Below are 19681 nucleotides of genomic sequence, written 5' to 3'. Positions count from 1 at the left end.
GACAGTTATGTAATCTGTGGAAGCATCTAAGCATGTATTGCAGTAAACTAGCCGTCCACCGGCTGCTTTTGCAGCAGTAGTGCAGGCGAGTTGAAGAGACTGCCCTTGGGTGCCGTTAGGGATCTGTAAATTTAGTTTYGATTTGGGACAATAAAGAGCAATTCAAGTGGTCTCTTTCCACGTTCATGCCTTTAAAAGGTGYATCTACTGTTAATGCAGTGATAGGCAGTTTACAATACTCTTAGAGACATACCCGTATTGCTATTCTTCGCAGAAYGTCTTGGTGTAACCTACATGAAGAACAGCAATATAAATAAAATTGTAAATATACAATGTGTATATACATGGTGCATCTAAATAAAGCATTTGAGTTTTTAACACTATATAGTGGCAATCAGCCATGTTTGAGCCTGCAGAAATTTCACTGAACATGTTTTTGTATGTGGAGTTGTCTAAAACTTGCAGCTCGATGACACAGCTGTGTCACAGATATCGGAGCACGTGCCAACCATGTCCCCTGCGGTGTCACTTAGAAGGATTTCAGCGGTACTTAATAGCAGGCGTTTTGTTTTGAAATCGCATCTTCAATATAGCGACGTCACCCCACTAAATTAGTAGCAGCGAGTTTTATCTTTAGGCTTTAAAAAAACAGTTGATAGAAAAGCAGAAATCTAAATTTTGTAAGAGTCGGTGTTTTCTGAAGCATTTGTTTTAGCCCCGTTTCACCCCTCCAGCCGCCCACAGTGAAATCTCCCTCTCCCTCTCCGGGGACACCTGCAGCTCTCTGCGTCCTCCCGGAGGGCGGTTTGGCCACCCAGTTCCTTGTGCGCAGCCCGAGGCCGAGCGGCGCCGCTCGTAAGCGGGCAGACACCCAAAAACAGAATTAGCGAGAGCCGCATTTTCCCCTTTACCTGTTTCTTATGCCAATGGCACGTGTATTGCAAGCCATATGTATTACTGCAGAAGCTATGCTAACGGTACCTCCTTTCTTCGAGGGATTTTATTCCATTCTGTGCAGCAAATTATTCTTAGCAATCTTTGATTTATTCTAAGCAATCTCAAGAGGAATGTTAGCATTAAAAAAATCTATTTGGAAAAGTTGCAGTGGAAGGAGTGGAATGAAGTATGTTTAAAGGATGCATTGAGAATTATTTTGCTTCAGCACTGCGTAAACTGCATCCAAACTGCAATAAGACTAAATATGGTGCAAATCATACCTCTACAAGTTAAATTAAGACACTTTGAAATATATTCACTCTGTTCTAAAACTGATTGAGGATTGCAACACAAGGGAAACATCAGTAAGATTCATCTGGCGCATAAAAGCACTGTAGCAATATTAATATTATTAATATTACTAAAAGCAGGGGCAGTTGGGAGTTACTTGTTTGGTCATGAAATTTTCTMTGCCGCGACATGTCTCGGGGAGGCGGAGGGTTGAGGAGAGGACTTTGACACCTTCAGTCGCCCAGAGAGGTCCGGTGAGCTGCCTGTGGGAAGAAGTTTGAATGAGTAACTAGCCGATCCTGTGAGCCGAAAGCTCTCTCCTATTCCCAGGAGGAATGTAAAACGGGACCGACAAACTGCATAATACTTGCTTATCACGCCTTGCATGAATGAACCTTTTAGACAAGATAAAGCCTTCCCTTTTATAGGTGCCGCATTTGCTTGAAAATGATGGAACGAACAGTGCCATAAAATGTCATTCTGACTTTTACCCATTATGTCCTGAATTCTTTAATCGATATTCTTTATATGACCTTAAATTAGAGTTTAGCCAATTTTTCTTTCTTGCAGCATGTCTTCAGAGACTGGATGAGTATCTTAATTTACTCCCTTTATTTACCTGAAATAAATATCCAAAATAAATCCAGTTTTCTTCTCTTCCAATGCAAATCAATAGAAGATGGGAAACATAAGGGTAGTATTTATCCTGCCTTCTCAAAACTCAGGAGAATATTATGTGTTTATCCGTAAATACACATATGTTATAATTTGGAGGTCCTTCATGATAAGTGGATATCGATCTATCTAAAACAATATCCTGTCATTACCATGAGTTAGCAGTGGCCGGAGGAGCTCGGTGTTGCTTCCGGAGTAGCAGCAAGAAGCCCTGTGGCCTCAGTATTGGGGTGTCTAACTGGAAGCTATCGAGTGCCCCCGGATTTTTCTGGCACAGCTTGAGGACAGGTTTTTCAGTGGCGCACGGCATTGGCRTGTCTTTCATCTCATGGATTTTAATGGGATCACGTTTGGGTCAAGACTTAGGGCTTTTGAGAATGCCAAGGCCGGGGACAGCGACGGGACTCCGGACATGTGAGCAGGGAGGAGGAACAGCAAGAGGCTTTCACCTGTGCAGACAGCAGYGGTGGGATAGCTACTGTAGTGTTATTTTATGTGCATATTTTTAAAGACGGGTTAAAAATTGGAAAGGGTTTAAGAGTGAACCATAAACASCGTAAGAACTGGAGAAAGTTTCTGTCAGTGGGAAATTTTTCTCTGGCTGGCCTGTCAAAAAGAGATCAACTTGATTTGCGTCGCATGACTGTTTTCAGGGGAAGAAAATAATATTGCAGAGCTTTCTAAGGCAGCTGAGATAGGAACGAAAAGTTCAGAACTGTAGTCAAGACACATCTACATCAGACAGCGCGTAACCCCTGGCAGACGCTGCCCGGGGCTGGGGTGTAGTTCTCATTCCTCCTTGTTTCCACAAAAAGACAAAATACGATTTTGTAAGATATACTGTAGCCAGACATAAATTATACTTTATTCAGGCACAAAAATCTTGGCCAAATRAAGAAGTAATTAGGCAAAATGTCATATACAGGAGCTAAAACTAGATGATATAACAGCACTGACTAATTCCGTGAATAAATCTGCAAATTGCTGATCCTTGTATGGGTTTGTTCCTGTCTGGAAGCTGTACCATTTTATTTCCGTGGGCAATCTTCCTTCTATGGCGGCTTTGCTCTTTAGAGGAGGAAGGGGGCAGTTCTTTTAATTTCTTAAATTTTTTTTTAACTTGGTTTCTTAAGGCAACAAGTCACATTGGAGCTCCTGTCCCAGGCTCTTTTGCGATCAGTGAGAAATTCCACTTGATTTGATGGAGTTTTGTGAGCCTCGAAGGTATTAATTTCCTGCCAGCTTTGTGCACATAGGTAGCTACGTAAAGGCAGGATATACTATTAGCATCCCGAGCAGGGAGAAACTCCGTATTGTCTCATCTCCAGTTAGGGAATAGTAGYGGATGGAGGGAAGAGAGAGGAGGAAGAGCTGGTGTCAATACTGGAGTCCAGCGGTTTTGGCTGWGCCCTCCCTCACCAGACCCTCGAATATGCCGGTGTTAGAGGGAAAGCCCTAGGGAATTACTCGGTCYGCTTGGATCTAGGMRGTCAGTGAACCTACAGTGGTAGTTRTTTACTCCCACGGTCTTCAGGGTTCRTCTCGTGGTCAAGTCYTCCAGCAAKCTGGAAGAGCAAGAGCRTCCAACGACGWGCAGGCTTTATAATTTTGGTTGCTCTTTTCCATGCCTCCAGAGATTCCCGGTGGAGCTTAGCTCTTTAACTGCCATGTCTACAGCCCTTTCCGCTTGCATTGATGCAGCTTGGCTTCAGGGTTTCTCCCAGCAAAAACCTGCTAATGCTGATTTGATACCTAGYAGGCTGTGCCGATCGGCAGTCCAAGGTCAGTCTAATCGAATGCGTTGGGGAGGAGAGGAGACCACTTCAAAAAGTTTCCTTTTAGCTGATATGTGTAATTAGCCTCTAATTACAGCATTCAAATAAATGATCCTTGTGCCCAAGGAATCAAATTACACAACTGCAGTAAAATCTCGGCTATTGCATTAGCTGCGGTATCACTTTTTAAAATCAAAATGTGTATTTTAATTAGCCTAATTTTACTGCCCCATTTCATCACTTTTGATCTGCTTTCATTTTTCCYCTCTTTCTTCCTGTATTATTTAGTGGTCGGAAGAAGCATGTGCAGCACACCTTACCCAGCGGGACGGATACCAGGCAGCTACTCAAGGACAGTTGAAAGATCAGCTGTATCAAGAAATTATCCATTACTTTGACAAGGGCAAGGTAAAAAGGGAAGAAAAAAGTCCAGATACGTTTCATTGCTTTTTTTTTTTTTTCTAACTGGAAGTCAAACAGTAAACACAGCTTGCACCAAGTGACCTTCAGGGAGCTTTAAACTTCTTACAAGTTATGATTTGGAGTGTTTTATTTAAACAGTCTGCCCGCTAGCACTTAAAGATAATAATACCAAAAAAGTAATAGTAAAAAGAAGAATCAATGGTACATTTATAAGTGCTGTGTTAAGGATAAATGTATGTGCATATGATGCTATGGAGAGGGGGGAAAAGTAAGTAGTGATGCATCTCATTTGGGGGAACTTATCTTCTTTGGCAATTGCAATAGCCAGTGCTATTACARCTATTCAGGCTAGTGCTTCAGCTGCCCTTGCTTATTCTTGCGTACGCAAAATAATTCCCTCGGAGAATGGATGCCTGTCTGCTTCGTACTGTAAGAAGGTGGAGGAGAGAATGATCACATGAGACTATTTCTTTGCAAGTGCTTCTTTTTTGCAGGACGAGTTTGGATTTGACGTCGCATGGTGGGAAGGGGTGGGTATTGGTGTTACCTGTCCACAACGGTGAGGGCTTGTAGCTCCATAGACAGAAAGAATTAGAGACATATCCGTGTTTGGACATTTCACGCACAAAATGTTTAAATATAGGGTGGACATTTCTGCACCAGAATATTTCAGAAACATGAACTCAGGTTTTTAAAAGCAATTTTTGTTGCATCAATGTAGTGCAAACGAAAATGTCATTTTCTGGGAGAACTTGAATGTTATCCAACCACCTCATATTACCAAGTGAGTTTTTAGCCAAGTCATATTAGCATTTTGATAGAAACTTTGTTTAAAAGGTCAAATGCTATACCTTATCTTAATGCTATGTTTAGAAATGGTTGCTAAATGATGCTAACAAATTTTAATTCTAGATTGCCATCGAGCCGGGCTATTCAAACAGGACAAGTGTGACTAAGTCCTGTAACTGTGCCAGGTGTCTTTGTGCATGTACAAGGAATAGCATTTACTTCCATGACACACTTCTGCTTTCCAGAAAACTCCTACTAACCCTTAACAACTGTTAAGAAGAAGAACCTAATTATAATTTGGGTCATATGTGATTTRAAAGTAGATTGATTTTAATATTACACTCCTCTCTTGAAAGGAAAAGGCAGAAGTTGCATATCTTTACGTTGTTGTTTTACATTTTTATAGGTTTGCAGTTACTCTTTTCTGGTGCTAGTGTACAGTGGATGGGAATTGCTCTGCTGAACGCCAGGCCGCTGCATTTTAGCTGTAAATTAAAAGCTATGGTTTCTTTTCATCTGTACCGAAAACAGTCTGTCTTAAGGTTGTATGCGCCCATTTCTGCTGATAGCACTAATGAGCTGTTTATATAAACAGCAGGCAAAATACCTGCTGCTTACTTTTCATCGGGTGCCCCATTACACAGCAAGGCATCCACGCTCGAGAGAGCGTTGTTAGACCGAGAAACCATTCTTAATTTTTTTTCAGATTGTACAGCTAGAAATAAGGGAAGGATCTGTCTACCTGCAAAAGAAACAGCACTGAAAGTGCTGCGCCTACCCCTTTCCCTCATATTTAGATAAACAGTCTTCATTATTGTAAAATGTATTATTTTGGTTGTATACTGTATTTATTGTGAGATCAAGGGAACCACTGTAGTTGCTTAATCCCATCTCCTCTGCACAATTTAGGCCATAGGATTCCTGCTTAATTTTTTTTGTGAGCAAACAGTTCCTTTTTAAAGCACTCTTTTCCTGATCAGCTGAGGTGGTGATAACAGAATTTTTCATATCCTTCAATGAAAAGAAAAAAAAATCAATATGCACTGAGAATATGAATATCTTCCATGAATTTTCAAAAGTCAGGAAGTTCAAAGCTGAAGTTTCTGCAGTAGAATTAAGGTATTTTTCCTCTGAGAATTAAGACACTCCTCTCCTTTGGGATGTGCCCGCATGAGGTYAGATCAACTTTTTACATTTACCAACGCAGTTTGCAAATTTAGTCCAGCAGTTGCTTAAACTGTGCCATGCCATGATCAGTAACACACCTGAAATAGCATTTGCTGGGCGTTTTTGGAATACTGCTGCCAGATGCACTAACCCATTCATGTCCTTTACCAGACTTGCCCAGCTGTCTCCGCCCGACGCTTCCCTCCGCGTTGATCCTACCACTTGCTTTCTCTTCCCATAAAGCTATAAGAGATGTTAGCAAAAGGCCTTTTTACACTGGGGAGCGCAGAGCTGCTTCCAGGCTTTTACAGGCGCTCCATAATTTTTGTTTTCCAGTTGAAGCAGTTGTGAGAACTCCTCTCCTTCTGCTTCCCCTCCAACCTGCGAGACTGATGGGAAGCGGAGGACTCGAGGGGAGAGGTGGACGTGATCAGCAACACAGCGTAGGAGGAATGGAGGAGAGGGGCCTCCCGAAAGGCAACACTTGGGATTAAAACACGGGCGTTTTTTCTAACGGGAGACATAGTTCAACCTCCCGACAATCACGATCCTTCTCTGGTACCGCAGTARTTTCCCAGGAGGAATCCACAGAGCATTTTCCTTGTGTAGAACAACCAGGAAAYGTATTCCCCCAAAATTCACATTCACGGTGGGGTGAATTTGCGGGAAGGCGTAGTCGTTCGTATTCGCTATACACAGAAGTATACCTCTTCTAGACCAGAAGTAGCTGAGAAATTCAGAATATAATAAGCCTGAGTGGGGGCTTTCACTGAATAGCGTTTTGGCTGAGAAGACTAGCCTTTGCCGTGAATATCCTCCTTTTGTAGTCTGAGACACATTTAGTATTCCTCCTTCTGATTTTTATTTTTAATAGATTTTTCTTAGCAGTCTTGCRTTTTGACTTATATTTGACCTTCAGTCCTGAAAACAGTATTTTATAAAGCTGAAGCACATCCTTAACCCTTATTAAATTACCATTTACAGATATAATTTCTTTATTTTGCTCTCCTACTTTACGGATTTGATTCCTTTTTCAGTAATTCTTTTCATTACCCTTCTAAGCCCCTCCTTTCCAAAATAATAGTTTTCTTTCTCCCCTAGATCATTCATTCCCCTTCTTTGTGTTGCACTTTTCCGTCTCATCTTCATCTCTCTGGGCTTTTGTCCTTAAAAGCTTTATCTTCACATTTATCACTGCAGTCTAACTTATCCTTTGAACCGCTCCGAAGTGTTTGCTCTTACTATGTTTTGCTGAAGCCTTGTAATTTCCAATAAAGCCCTTAATCCAGGGACTTGGCTGAAAATTGCTAGGCTTGAGCRTATCGTGATGAGAAGGAAGAATAGTGGCAGTAATAAAGGGAGGTGGGGCGAAATTCCGCCTGTGTGGAACCGCTGGTGTTAGTCAATGCTAATATATTCCCGGAGCCAGGAAGTAGCGTAGTGTCTTTGACAGAGGTATCACTTATGAGCAGACTTGGGCGGTCTCTGCAGCCCTAAAGGAAGCAGCAGCCTTCTGGTTCCTTYGCAGTAAAACGTACAAACGGCAGCGGGGTTCGAGTTTGCCGCTGGCTGCCGCAGTCCGTAAATCAGCCGTTTTCCACGGCTACTTCAGAAATTGAGAGCGCTCGTCCCAGAGAGGAAAAAACAAATAACTGCACACTGCTCCCTTTGCCCCCCCCTTCCCAAAAGCTTTTGCTGTTTTGCTGGAGCCACAAAACACCAAATATTTGAAAATTTTCAGTAAATGCTGTGCTTTTGCCTTCAAATGCCTTTTCCAGTTCATGGGATGTGGCAAGAAAAGCCTTTTTTTTCCAGCTAACAGGATACTGGAGAAACTCACCGGCTCGCAAAGCGTCAGTGCAAGGCTTACGTCCAGCTTCTATCCCGCTTCAGATCTTACGCCCATGCAGAGAGCAGCCTGGCTTCAGAGATCAAAGATGCAGTGTGTGATCACCTTCCAAGTGCATGCAGCAAGTTGTTTTAAAGGGTTTCCAACCATCTGGCACCTCTTAAATACAGTGCTAGCAACAGCAAAATATGTTGTTTTAATGTTTCATTAAGAATATTAAGCTTTCATAACAGTTATCTAATATTATCTGAAGTTTAGACAGTGTTTATAATTCCCCTAATACTTCAAARTGCTGCATGATAATATTCTTATCCTTGAATATTTCATTTTTATTGGCCATTAACTCAGCAGGAGCTAAAAACTATCCTAAGATCCTCCGTTCCTGCTATTAAGGAACTCAAAAATGAAGTTGGACACTGCAGTTCTTTCTGGGCAACGAGTAATCTGAACTTCAAAAATAAATTATACTGCAAATTTTTCCATGGAAAGATCTCCTTCTGCATCTTCAAAGTCTTCCCCATAAAAATTTGCAGCCTGTGTCCACACACCTAAATTTAGGTTATGCACATTTTTCTTATGCTTTCAGCATAAAAGAAGCATTTTTCTTCCAATATCACAAACCTTTCGCTTGTACCCTCTCTAGATAAATTGTTTCTTGCATTAATGAGTTGTACATCACAGAAATCCCGTGTTGTAGCTCCCTGTGCGGCTCGTTCCTCCAGAAGACCTGCCATGTCCTAGGCAAACCTGGGAAAAGTTCCAGTGTGGGAAATCTGTGAGGCAGCAGATGGGGAGTTACTGACCTTCAAGAATATAGATTTCATTTATCAGAATCCTTTGCCACAACCACGCTGTCCTCACCTGAATAAATTTGCTCTGTAGTAAATAGAGAAATTTTGCAGAGGATTGTCCAGGGTATTTTAAACGCACTGTTYCCGTTTGCTTTGTGATGTTAAAAATAAATTACTGGGTTTAGTTTTATTTTCCTGTTTCTCCGCACAGCAACACTGCARGTGTTTTAGTCCAGTTGGACAAACGATATAGAGAAAAGCCAAGTGCTTAATTGACTTGTGGACCTTGGAAGTTCAGGGCACTTGACATTTTACAAATTGAGTCTTATAATACGAGTCCTCACTGCTCCTTCGCGGGATTGAACTGGACAATTGGATTTCARAACAGAGATGCTGGAGCAGAGCAGCATTTTTAAGAAGTAGTAACAGCAAAAAGTGGGTCCTTTGCTCAAATTCCGTGGCTGGAGGAAGTTTAGACATAGGCAAAAATTGAAAGAATCTTATCCCGTAGTTGGGCAGTTCTGTCACGTATTTGTAGCATAATAGCAAAAAAAAGGTTTTATCTGCGATTTATGGCTGAAAGCATTCCATTTAAAAGTGACGTGACAGAATATAATTAGTATAACTTGTAAACTAACTTTTAGAGAATTTTATTAAAAGTAATTTCAGTAATTTAAGTCAGAAACAAATGCTGTTCATAGTATCTGGGGTTTTTTTCCTATTCAGCTACAGTTACAGATAATGGAATGGTTATTAAATGGAAGAATGCTAGGATTGTGCGACTCCTGGGTGTGTATTCAAGATAAACTAAATCTATATCATATTTAATTTGAGGATACATTTTTTAGGCTCTCTGGTCTGCAGCATTTATAAAATTCATTATTAATATTTATATTCAGGAACATCTAAAGCTTTTGATCAAGGTGGGGGAGGCTCCTTCTGCTCGGCTCTGCAAAAACACAGCCTCTGCGCTGGAGTGTTTACAGGCTTGACTGGCAGGGATGGGAAGGGGAAAAAATTCACAAAAAAGATGTAGTTCTGTCAGAGTCGTAATTTAATCGGTGGCGGAGCCAGGGGTAGAACTGAGCCTGCTGCCTCCCAGCCAAGGGGCAGCTCCGCATCCCACCTCGCCTCCAAGTCGCGCGTGAGCRTTCATCGTCTTTAGCATCCCTGCGCTACCTGCGGACATCTGTGGTGGCAGGTACAACGCAGCAGGTGCAACGTTGGTGCGACTCTAAAATTATACAGACTACCATTTATTTCAAATCCTGTTCGCCACGAAGCTGCTTGACTCGGATCATCTACGAATGTTTCCCTCAAAGGCAGAGGGAGCAGAAGTGCTTCTGTTTTGGAGGGCGACTAGTTAAATTTGGAGCGTGCAAAGAGCAAACGGATGCAATGAAAATTACGGCAGYGCCGTTTTCTTTGAAATGAAAATGTGCAAAAGAAGTTATGGATGACTGAAGTTAAAAAGGAGGCGGCATTCAAAGTGAAGAAAGGTTAAATGATTTTTAAAAGGGTTCACTTGCTGACTTATCAAACAACTATGAATATTCGTTTACTTTCTATAAAGTGGTAGTATGTTGCTCCTCTGAGCCAAAATTAACCTAGCCTAAAATGTAAGAATGTGCTCATTTTTTCCCTAAATATTCCTTCACTCTTAAAGTCATGTTAATTTTTGTTTAGAGATAAAAATATATTTCTGTATCATCATTCTAGATTAGACATATAGTCTGGGTAAAAACTTTGCAAACCTTCCATTTTTCAAAAGTTGTGCTGCCGAGCGTACAAACTGCCCTGTGATGGTCTGCACATGTGGATGCCTCATTCTGGTGCTTGTAACCAGGCATTCTGATGCCTTTTTTCACCTTCGAAGCACTTTACAAACATTGGGTGACTCGTGCTCATTCCAGTCCTCTTCCCTAGGAAAATAATATTGTGAACCCTGCTGTAGAAATGAGAAAAATCAGATAAACTGTCAAATATCACCTGAAGTCACAGAGAAGCTAATGCAGGTAGCAGATGCAACATCTCATGAGCTCCTGTGTCAAATTAGGTCRCTGTTCAACTTCCATTTGCCCAAGCGTCCGTCCCGTTGGAGAAAATGCATTCTTTAGGAGGCAGAAGCTCCCTTTTCTCACTCAGACATACCAGCAGCTTCTGGGGAGGTTCCTGGCCCATATTTTCTTTCTTCCTTCCCTGACTTTGCGAGCATCACCCACGTGTCCCTGTGGCCTGTTCGACCCCTTAGCTGGTGCACAGGTAAGGTCAGTGTTGCCGGCAGTCACAATAATACCATGAGCCTTATGAACCTTTAGTGGTTTGGTTTGGTTTTTAAATCCTCAGCGTCTAGAATTAGGGAATTTCCTAAAAGTCTTATTTTTCCCAAGTTTTCCTGAAAGACTAATAAATGTGATTTCAACTTGTAGATCAAAAAGCAAAGAAAATTTACCCAACATTTATTATTTTTAGCTTTGAGCCATGGGATTTTTTTTTTTCATTTGTGTATTTGGGGGATTTTTTGGGCTTTTTTTTTTTTTTTTTGTAGAATGCTTCTGGTTTGTGCAGTGAGGTAAAGCAGGTCTCTACGGGACAGACACAAGGAATTGGTTGCAGTCATGAAGGTTTCCCAGGAGCACCATTCTCTCTCCTTTCCTCTCCTCCCAGCATCTAGCTCTTGTCATCTCTACAAAGCTGGTGATGCTTTATCTGAAACTCTTATTTATTTATTTATCCCCCCTCCCCCCCATAAGGCAGATGTCTTTGGGGAGTGATGGGGAAACGTGTCCAGCCCTTTCCCTCAACCCTCTTCCAGCCTCCCGCTCTTTGGAGCCACAGCTGTCTCTCTGTATTTCACCAAGGCGAGCAATGGGTGGCATGATAGCGAGAAGAATATTAGGTGGTGTGGACAGGGATTTAAATTTAAGATGAAGAGTAATATGAAACAAATTGATTTATAACTCATTCCAGCTCTCGTATTTTTTTTTACAAAGCGAGGTCAGCAGCGCCAGCCAAATTCAGCAGCAGAGACAGACCGTCAAGTTTGGACTTGGATTTCCTGGTGTGCTAATTTAAGCACCTTTATGGTTTGGAGTGATGCTTTACATTCAAAGCAAAAAAAAAAAAAGAAAAATACACCTTTAAAAACATTCTTGCTGCTCCTCATTAAGACTGTTGGCTTCTGAAGAGCTGAAGGATATTGTTAAATTACTTTGGGTCAGTTGAGACAGCTGCTGAATTTCATGGTTGAAGAACAAGAGAAGAAAAAGAGCCAATGGAAATATAATGAATATTTGTTGAGAGCAMTATCTGCAAGTTGCCTGTCCTGTCTAATATACATTATAGATATTAGAGAGAGTAGGGTGATTATAGACTATAATCAATCAACAGCATTTATCTGAAGTCCTAGGTTCTGGGTTTCTTGGTGGGCAGGCCATGTTTACCCATTACTGCATCTCTAGTTGGGCTAGCAGGAGTCGTTTTATTTCTGAAATAATTTGATCATTTTGCTTGATTTGCATTCAAGAGAGACGTGTGTGGGTAAAGCTCCCGCAACTATTTGGCACGTCTTATGCATAGTGTTTTCAGGCATGTGACACAATACATTTTCCTGTGTTTTATTAAGATTTATTTTATTCTGATTTTGTCATTTAACTAATGTATGTAATTAAGGGGGGKTTTTGTTTGTTTTTTGTGCTTTTTTCCAACAGATGTGGGAAGAGGCCATTGCCTTGGGTAAAGAACTTGCAGAACAGTATGAAAATGAAATGTTTGATTATGAACAACTCAGCGAGCTACTGGTAGGTTTTTTAAAATAACATAGACACTGTAACAGATTTTTCAGGTTTTAATTTCTATGCTTTTAGAATAATATTAAAAATTTATCTTATGTTAATAAAATGCAAAAGCATAGGGTTAGTTTGGCTTTTTCGGACAAATGCTGATTAATTGACTACCACTGAAGTGTCTGAAAAGGATATATTGATATATATGTTTTTAACCTGGATGAAAAATTTTGCGATCATGTTAAGCTGATTTATTTGGCATATAAAAGGAAATCTGGAATTTAAATATAGATGGGAACATGAAAAGTCCCCATTCTCTTTCAAGTCTTTCCACATTCACGTTTCTTTTTTTAGGTATGAGTAATCCCCAAGCACTCCTGTCTAGAGGTAGTTATTTTTGCCCTGCCGGTACCCATTCGTTCTGCCTGCGCCCTTTTCTCGCGTGCTCTGCTCCAAAGAGATAAATGGCAGCTGTCACTTTCACGCCAAACTTCTCCACCAAATTCACACAAGTCGGTACATGTTTCCGGTTTGTTTCAGAAAATTTTTGGCTTTCAAATTTTTGAAACATTTTGTTCTCATTTTTTTCCCCTGTGCACTCACCAGAGTACCTCTTCCTTAACTTTTTAATTATTTCTCTGCTTTATCCTGGTCTATTTTAGCTGGACACTAACATGGTGTCATTGCACCCTGTTTGTCCACTGATGCTCAGCTTGAGATTGCCTAGGGGCCATCTCTCCAAAAGCATTTGTTGGAGAAAAAAGGTGAATCTCACCCTTCCCAATTTTATGGTTTCTTTAGTCCTTTACATGCCCTTTTCTTTTGTTATTTCCCTTCTTGATGGTCCTCTTTCTCTGGTAAACAGGCATTTTAACTATTTTTGGTTATTTTGGGCTGTATTTGTTTGCCTAGCCAATGGGTCTGGAGCCTGGTTTCCTGTTGCTTTTTGCTCCAGGCGGTGAAGGATGTACAGACAGAGCATTTTGTAGGTGCTATATTATTCAAGAAGAGCCTTCGCTGGTCTGCTGGCAGTGCTGCTGGCCACAGAGCCCAGGATGCTGCGTTCAGTATYGAATATGCTGCCTTCAATATAAAAGTTCTTCTCCAGCTAGAAATTGTGGTCATGTGTCAGATATGATCATTCACCAATAGGCAGCTAATGTCCGAGTCCCTTCTTGTTAATTTTCCGTCATCTTTTGCTTACAAATGGAAATATGAAAAACTTTGTCACTGAGGCAACCGCTCTTTGTCATACTTTATCCATTCTTCAGAGCAGAAGCTTGACTTTGCACTTCGTACATTGTAGATGATGGCCAAAAACCATTGAGTTACGGATTTTTTTTCCTTTTTCTCATGCACTAAATATGCCATTATTTACATTAAGYGAAATAATTTCAGGAGACGCAGTGGTATAAACCCGATGTAGCTCATTTGCCTATGTAAAGGAAGCTCGCCCATTTCTAACACGGGAAATGTAGAACTCGCACTTCTCGTACTTGTCAAAGAACTGAGTTTACGTGTTTATTTAGCAGGAGAAACTGAGGGAGACCCATATCAGTGGTTAATACCCTAGTGCCTTGACCATTGACCCATGATATGGGAAAGATCAAAATTCAGTTTCCAGTCTCACGTATCCCGCAGGCTCTTCTCACTGGCGCGTTCCAGCTCTCTTTTTTTCCCCACAATAAAATTAAAAGTTTTTTGTTTCTTCCTGTTCTCCCTATTGTCTCTTTTGTTCAAGCAATATTAAATACTAGACTCTGAGACAATTCACAAAAGACAAAATAGTTTTGCTACAGGTGAACTGGGATATATATGGCAGATCTGGGTCTTTGTAGTCTTCTTGCCATTTACTGTTATCTGTCRTATGGGAGCAGTAATAAAGCTGCCCCCAAATCGGAATTCATTCTCATATGGAATGCAATAGGCTAAACATAAGTTAATGAACAGATCGTTTGAAGCTGTACATTTGTTATTATTTCATCATTTGAGATAAAGGATTCCACTGTGAAAACAGATGGTGTCTGACATGTCTGTATTTATTCCAAAAGTTATATTTTTCTGCCATTTTCAACTGCATGCTTTCCATATGCAAATAAATAGTTGTAAATGTGGAACGGAAATACTAGAAAAACGTAACGAAATGCAGCAGCTGAAAGCTGAGAAGTCAGGAGCGTGGAGAGGAACTAACTTGAGCAATAAGCAGTTGATAGCGTTGTAGCTCGTGAATCTCTGAGTGCCGCGCGTGTCRCCGGTCCCGCCTGGCGTGGGAATCGCAGTGTTTGGGGCGTCATCCCGCYGCTGGGAGCTGAGGCTGCCTTGCCRTTTCTGCAGCTTCCTCAGGAGCTCGGCRTTAAATGCTGAGGCTCACCAAGATGAGCGCGAAAAGGATGGATACAGAGTCTGGTATTGCAAAATATGAGTTAATATCTGTTAGAAAAGTGAACCAAAAGGGGCAAGTAAGAGGCATCTGTTACCTTAGAATTTCAGCTCTAACTTAAGCGTAGGAAATCTGCTTTAAAGCTTGAGTCATTAAGTGTGTTTCTTCCATTTATTTTTCAGAGAAAGCAAGCCCAGTTCTATGAAAACATTGTGAAAGTGATAAGACCTAAACCAGATTATTTTGCTGTTGGATACTACGGCCAGGGATTTCCTACATTCATACGGGTAAGTGTTCACCCTTTTCCACGGATGATAGCCAGGTCTCTTGCTTTGGAACCTTTACTCCATTTGGAGAAATTACCGATACCAGTATGTTATTTACGGTCTGTCTGACATTCCTTTGCCTATGGTGGTTGTGTTTGAGCTCTGTAAAACAGACATTAGTTTTTCTTTTCCAATATGAAATTAGTAGACTTTCTGTAGAGAAGCGTTTTCTTCRGACATACCCAATGCTTTATACTTCTTCGGGATTCACAGCACTAGAAATGAAGATGTTGCCAGTCTGTAAAACAGGGTAATAACCAGCACCATGTGAAATGGTGTCGTTTTTGCCTGACAGGTAGGTGTGAGTGGTAGAGAAGTCTTTGTGTACGTGATCATGTTTTCACGTGAGCGTCCTTTCCAGCACAGTCTCTAAAATGGAAGCTGAATGTCACAGCGTCAGCTTTGTATACTGCTGCTGCTTTTCTCTACGTGCTAGTGGCAAGTTTTTTTGCATGTTGACCACTTAAAGGAGTTGTTACACACGGAGACGTGCATGTTATCTTTAAATGCAGTCTTTTATCATAAATATTCATGAGTCATGCGTCTATTTGAAACAGGTCACTTAGTTCATGACAGTAATGAAAGTCTAGTATCGTTTTAGATTTTTTCCACTGATACGGAGGTTGTTACGGAGTTGAGCTAGTGGTTAGCTGGGGGACATCTAAACTCCATCTGTATCATGAGTCTCTGGACTATGTCCTCTACTTGGTAGTCTGCGACATGGAAATAATACGTTAGCTATTTAGCTACTCTGCTGCTCTTATCTATCTTAAAAGCTGAGGATTTTCAGTTTAGGAAGAATCTCTCTCCAAACCCCTATGGAAGAGTTCCAGTAGATTAAGGCAGTTCAAGAGACAGAAGAATAAAATTACTTTTGCTCCAGAAGRCTCAGAGATTCAGTCTCAGGGGCTGCTAGTGGTTTCCTCCTGGAAATACTTGTTTAAGAGATGAGTTCCTGAATATAACCGAGTAATTCCATTTTAACACTCACATATTATGCCATAATAAATACCAAGGGTAAGCCCAGGTRAATGCTAAAGTCTGGCTCAGTGGATAAATCCAGTGAATGTTGATTAAGCTGGTTTTATCAGTTTGCTTGTAGTCTGCTGGTTCCTTCAGATATATTTATGATGTATTAAAAGTGTGCAAAGTAAAGAAAAAAACATGATGATTTCAGAAGAGAGTTGTCTTAGAGTGAACCTCCCTCATGGAAATCTTATGATCAGATATTTGCACAGAAACTTAAAATGTTTTCGGAAAAGAAGGGAAAGGTTTGCAAAAAACCCCAAGAGATAAAATACTTACTCCAAGTAATCYGGAGTTCATTTGGAAGAAGTCTGCTGCTCTTCAAATAAATAATCAGGACATTAGAGAAGTATTGTTTTCCCATTAGATCCAGCCTCAAATGGATTCCTGTGAAAAATAAACGAGTCTGCTCCAGAGGTCCGGTGGAGTGGCAGCAGAACTGAACGCATCCCCTGCMCGTTGGTCTGTGTTGTGTTTGACATTAGTCTAGTCCAAAATATGAATGGCATTCAGAAGAGTTTGTAAAATGTGTCCCCGTTCTGTATATTCAGAGAGCAGCTACTACAGTTCGTGCTAATGCGTAAATGAAAGCAGAGGGAGATGGGTAGATGGATCCAGTGTTTAATGTTGACTGGGAAAATCCAATAAAGTCACCAAGAGGTGCAGCCCAAGCATTCGTTGCGTGGACATAGCTGAAAGTCCAGCAGTGGAGAAAATTTCTATGTCATCCTATCAGCAAACAGTGAAGTGTCATCCAAAATCTTGGTCAAAATGGGGAGCAAGGAGGAAATACAGGGGTAAGCTAGGTAATGAAGTATTTCATATCATATATGAGTCCTTTTCCACAAACTAACCAAAGATCATGTTGAAGAAGTAGAAGTTCTTGAATTATCCGATGAAGAAGCAGATGCATGTGGCTTTTCATACGTTCTGGGGTGCTGCATTACAGATATACTTATGCCATTTATACATCCTGATAAGCGCAGCTAATTCTCAGTTCTTCTGAGCTGAAAGGAATAAAACTGACCCTGGGCAGTTTCTGCCAGGCTAAGTCTGTATTTTGGAGCATGCGTTGTGTGCAAACTATTAAACGCAAATTGGAAGACAAGCTCTGATTCGTTAGCCCACTCTGTTTGGTCTCCAAATTATGGCCAGGCAACTCTTGCCAAAGAGGCTGTGACTATTGAGTGAAGTGGCAGGATCATCAGCACCCAGATCTGCCCTAAAGCTTATGAAATGCAATTCTGCATTTTGTCAGAGCCATATGTTAGTAACAGACACAAATCCATGATGGTGTGAAAGCTACTGTGGTTTTTGAATCAAAAGACTGATGCTAAAGAGATGATGATGCRGAAAACCAAGAATTACTGTCACGTTTGAAGTACACGTCAAGCATTGTACATGAAACATTCTTTTATCAAGCGTCAAACAGCAAAGATGTTTGTTTATGGTACATTAAATAAGAAAAGTTTATTCAGAAGTCTTTAAAATCTTAATTTTCTCTTAGGTTTTACCAGGCAAAAAAATATTTGTTATCAGGTAGGAAGGAGTCATTGCTGAGAGCAAGCAGCCTGATTCTCTGGAAAATAATTGAATTAATATTTTATGCTGCTCCTATAGAGAAGGCTCGCGTTAAAAAGTAATCTTCAAGACTACGTAACAGAATGCGTGATAAAATCACGGATAACTTTACGGAGAGTATCGTGGCTGTGATTCATTGTGAAATTTGACCCACGTCCGGTCGCTCGCGGCAGAGGGCATATTACCCTCTGCAGCCGTGGTAGGCGTCCGGTGGGTTAGAGCTGCTACCRAGAGCGTGATCGTCCCGGGACGGCAGGAGAGGCAGCGGGCTGCCGCGAGCGTTTGAGTGAGGGGGCTGGGGGGTAGCTGGCTGCAGCTCCTGCCCCAGCCGTGTATTTCCATGCGGAAAACGTGCAGAGTACAGCGCGCGATTTTCCAGCTGGAGCTCTGTGTTAAGCTGTATAGTCCAAGGGATACAGCGCAGAATAGCGTTAATCTGCTTTATTGATATTGAACTGCTTTTTCTCGTCACAACTGAATAATTTCTTTGTAAGTGCAGGAAAACTTATGTTGTAGCAAAGGCTTGAGGATTGGTCAGTTTGTAATAAATGAGCGAGAAAAACTCGCTGTTTGGCTATTAAGTGCCTTGCTGAATGAGAAAATTCTCAATACAAGTTTTTTCTCCTATTGTAATTCTCCCCGTGAATTATAATACACTTCCTGGACATTTGCCCTTCATGTTTTTTCAAATAGAGAGTATTGTTTTCATCTATTTTGAGTTTCAACAGACAGCGTTGCAGAACTAAACCTGATAGGGTAAAGGTAAATTAATTCATCTTTTTTCAGCTGAATTCATAACACTTTTTTATAMTAAATGCTATATAATTTTCTCACCAGGTGTTCATTCTGAGATGAATAATAAACTTAAGCTTAAGCATATTCAGACTCAGGTGTTGCATTCATGTCAAAACTTACTTTAATATGTTTGATCAGTTTACAAATATGCATATTTTCTTTAGAATTTAATGTCTTCAGTACATATGTGGACTGTATAAAATATATCTTGATTTTCTTTATTGTTAGCAGAAGAAATCAATACATAGAAATGCAATATATGATAATCTGAAGGTGATGCTGTGTTCAGACAACTGCACTCTGGCAAAACTCTAATAGACTAATATGAAGTCTACAGTGTACAAGTCTTTCCAAAAAAAGCTGGTGTCTTTGGACCTACATACTGAAGTTGACCTCATTTCTCGTCTATAATTATCTCTGCTACTCTTGCTTGCTCCTGTCACTGCCCTTTTAATACGTGGAGAGGGAGCGCCTACTTCTGTTTATTTACTTCCATTCTTGCTTTGGAAGATGGATAAGAGGACTTTAGGGAGATCTTGGATTTCATGGACATTATAATTTGTCTTAATACTTTTTCCATGGGCTGCTATGCCATAGATCCTTTGAATCATGTGTTTAGATCCCGGTGAATTCAGTGGGGCTTACACACGCGCTTAAAGGTAAGGCTGTGCTCCGTGGTCTTAATACTGAACGGGAGTTACGGAAATGCATCCCTGCTTCATCGAATTGGGGCCAAATATTTGTAAACGATGATATCGCAGTGTTAGGAATGTGAAATATCTCCTCACTGGACCAACGTTTCAGCGGTCCTGGTTCGCTCCTGTGAATGCTGCTAAAAGGATTTTGCCTCTCGATCTGTTTGCAGAACAAAGTGTTCATCTACCGGGGCAAGGAGTACGAGCGCCGCGAAGACTTTGAAGCGAGGTTGTTAACGCAGTTTCCAAACGCGGAAAAAATGAAAACAACCTCTCCACCAGGCGATGACATTAAAAACTCCTCCGGCCAGTGTATCCTTGTATTTCTGCGCGCAGAAGCCCCTGTWAGCGCCCGGGCTGGGTGTTCGTGGCCGCGGGAGCAGGGGGCTGCTGCCCT

General features: G+C 41.0%; 1 protein-coding gene across 1 annotated transcript in view; it reads left to right on the top strand.

Moving 5' to 3' along the window:
- The window catches only part of DOCK1 (dedicator of cytokinesis 1), a 311442-nt gene that overhangs the window by 251912 nt on the left and 39849 nt on the right, over window positions 1-19681 (top strand). Inside the window, exons 38-41 of the mRNA XM_026065688.1 lie at window positions 3966-4085; window positions 12407-12496; window positions 15044-15148; window positions 19455-19596. Of these exons, the coding sequence (XP_025921473.1) occupies window positions 3966-4085; window positions 12407-12496; window positions 15044-15148; window positions 19455-19596 (457 nt within the window). The remainder of the gene's footprint in view (window positions 1-3965; window positions 4086-12406; window positions 12497-15043; window positions 15149-19454; window positions 19597-19681) is intronic.

The sequence above is a fragment of the Apteryx rowi genome, unplaced genomic scaffold, assembly GCF_003343035.1.
Source record: "Apteryx rowi isolate R43461 unplaced genomic scaffold, aptRow1 scaffold_23, whole genome shotgun sequence".
Taxonomy (NCBI): Eukaryota; Metazoa; Chordata; class Aves; order Apterygiformes; family Apterygidae; genus Apteryx; species Apteryx rowi.
The sequence above is the reverse complement of the archived record's forward strand: the minus strand, read 5'-3'. Positions and strand labels throughout refer to the sequence as shown.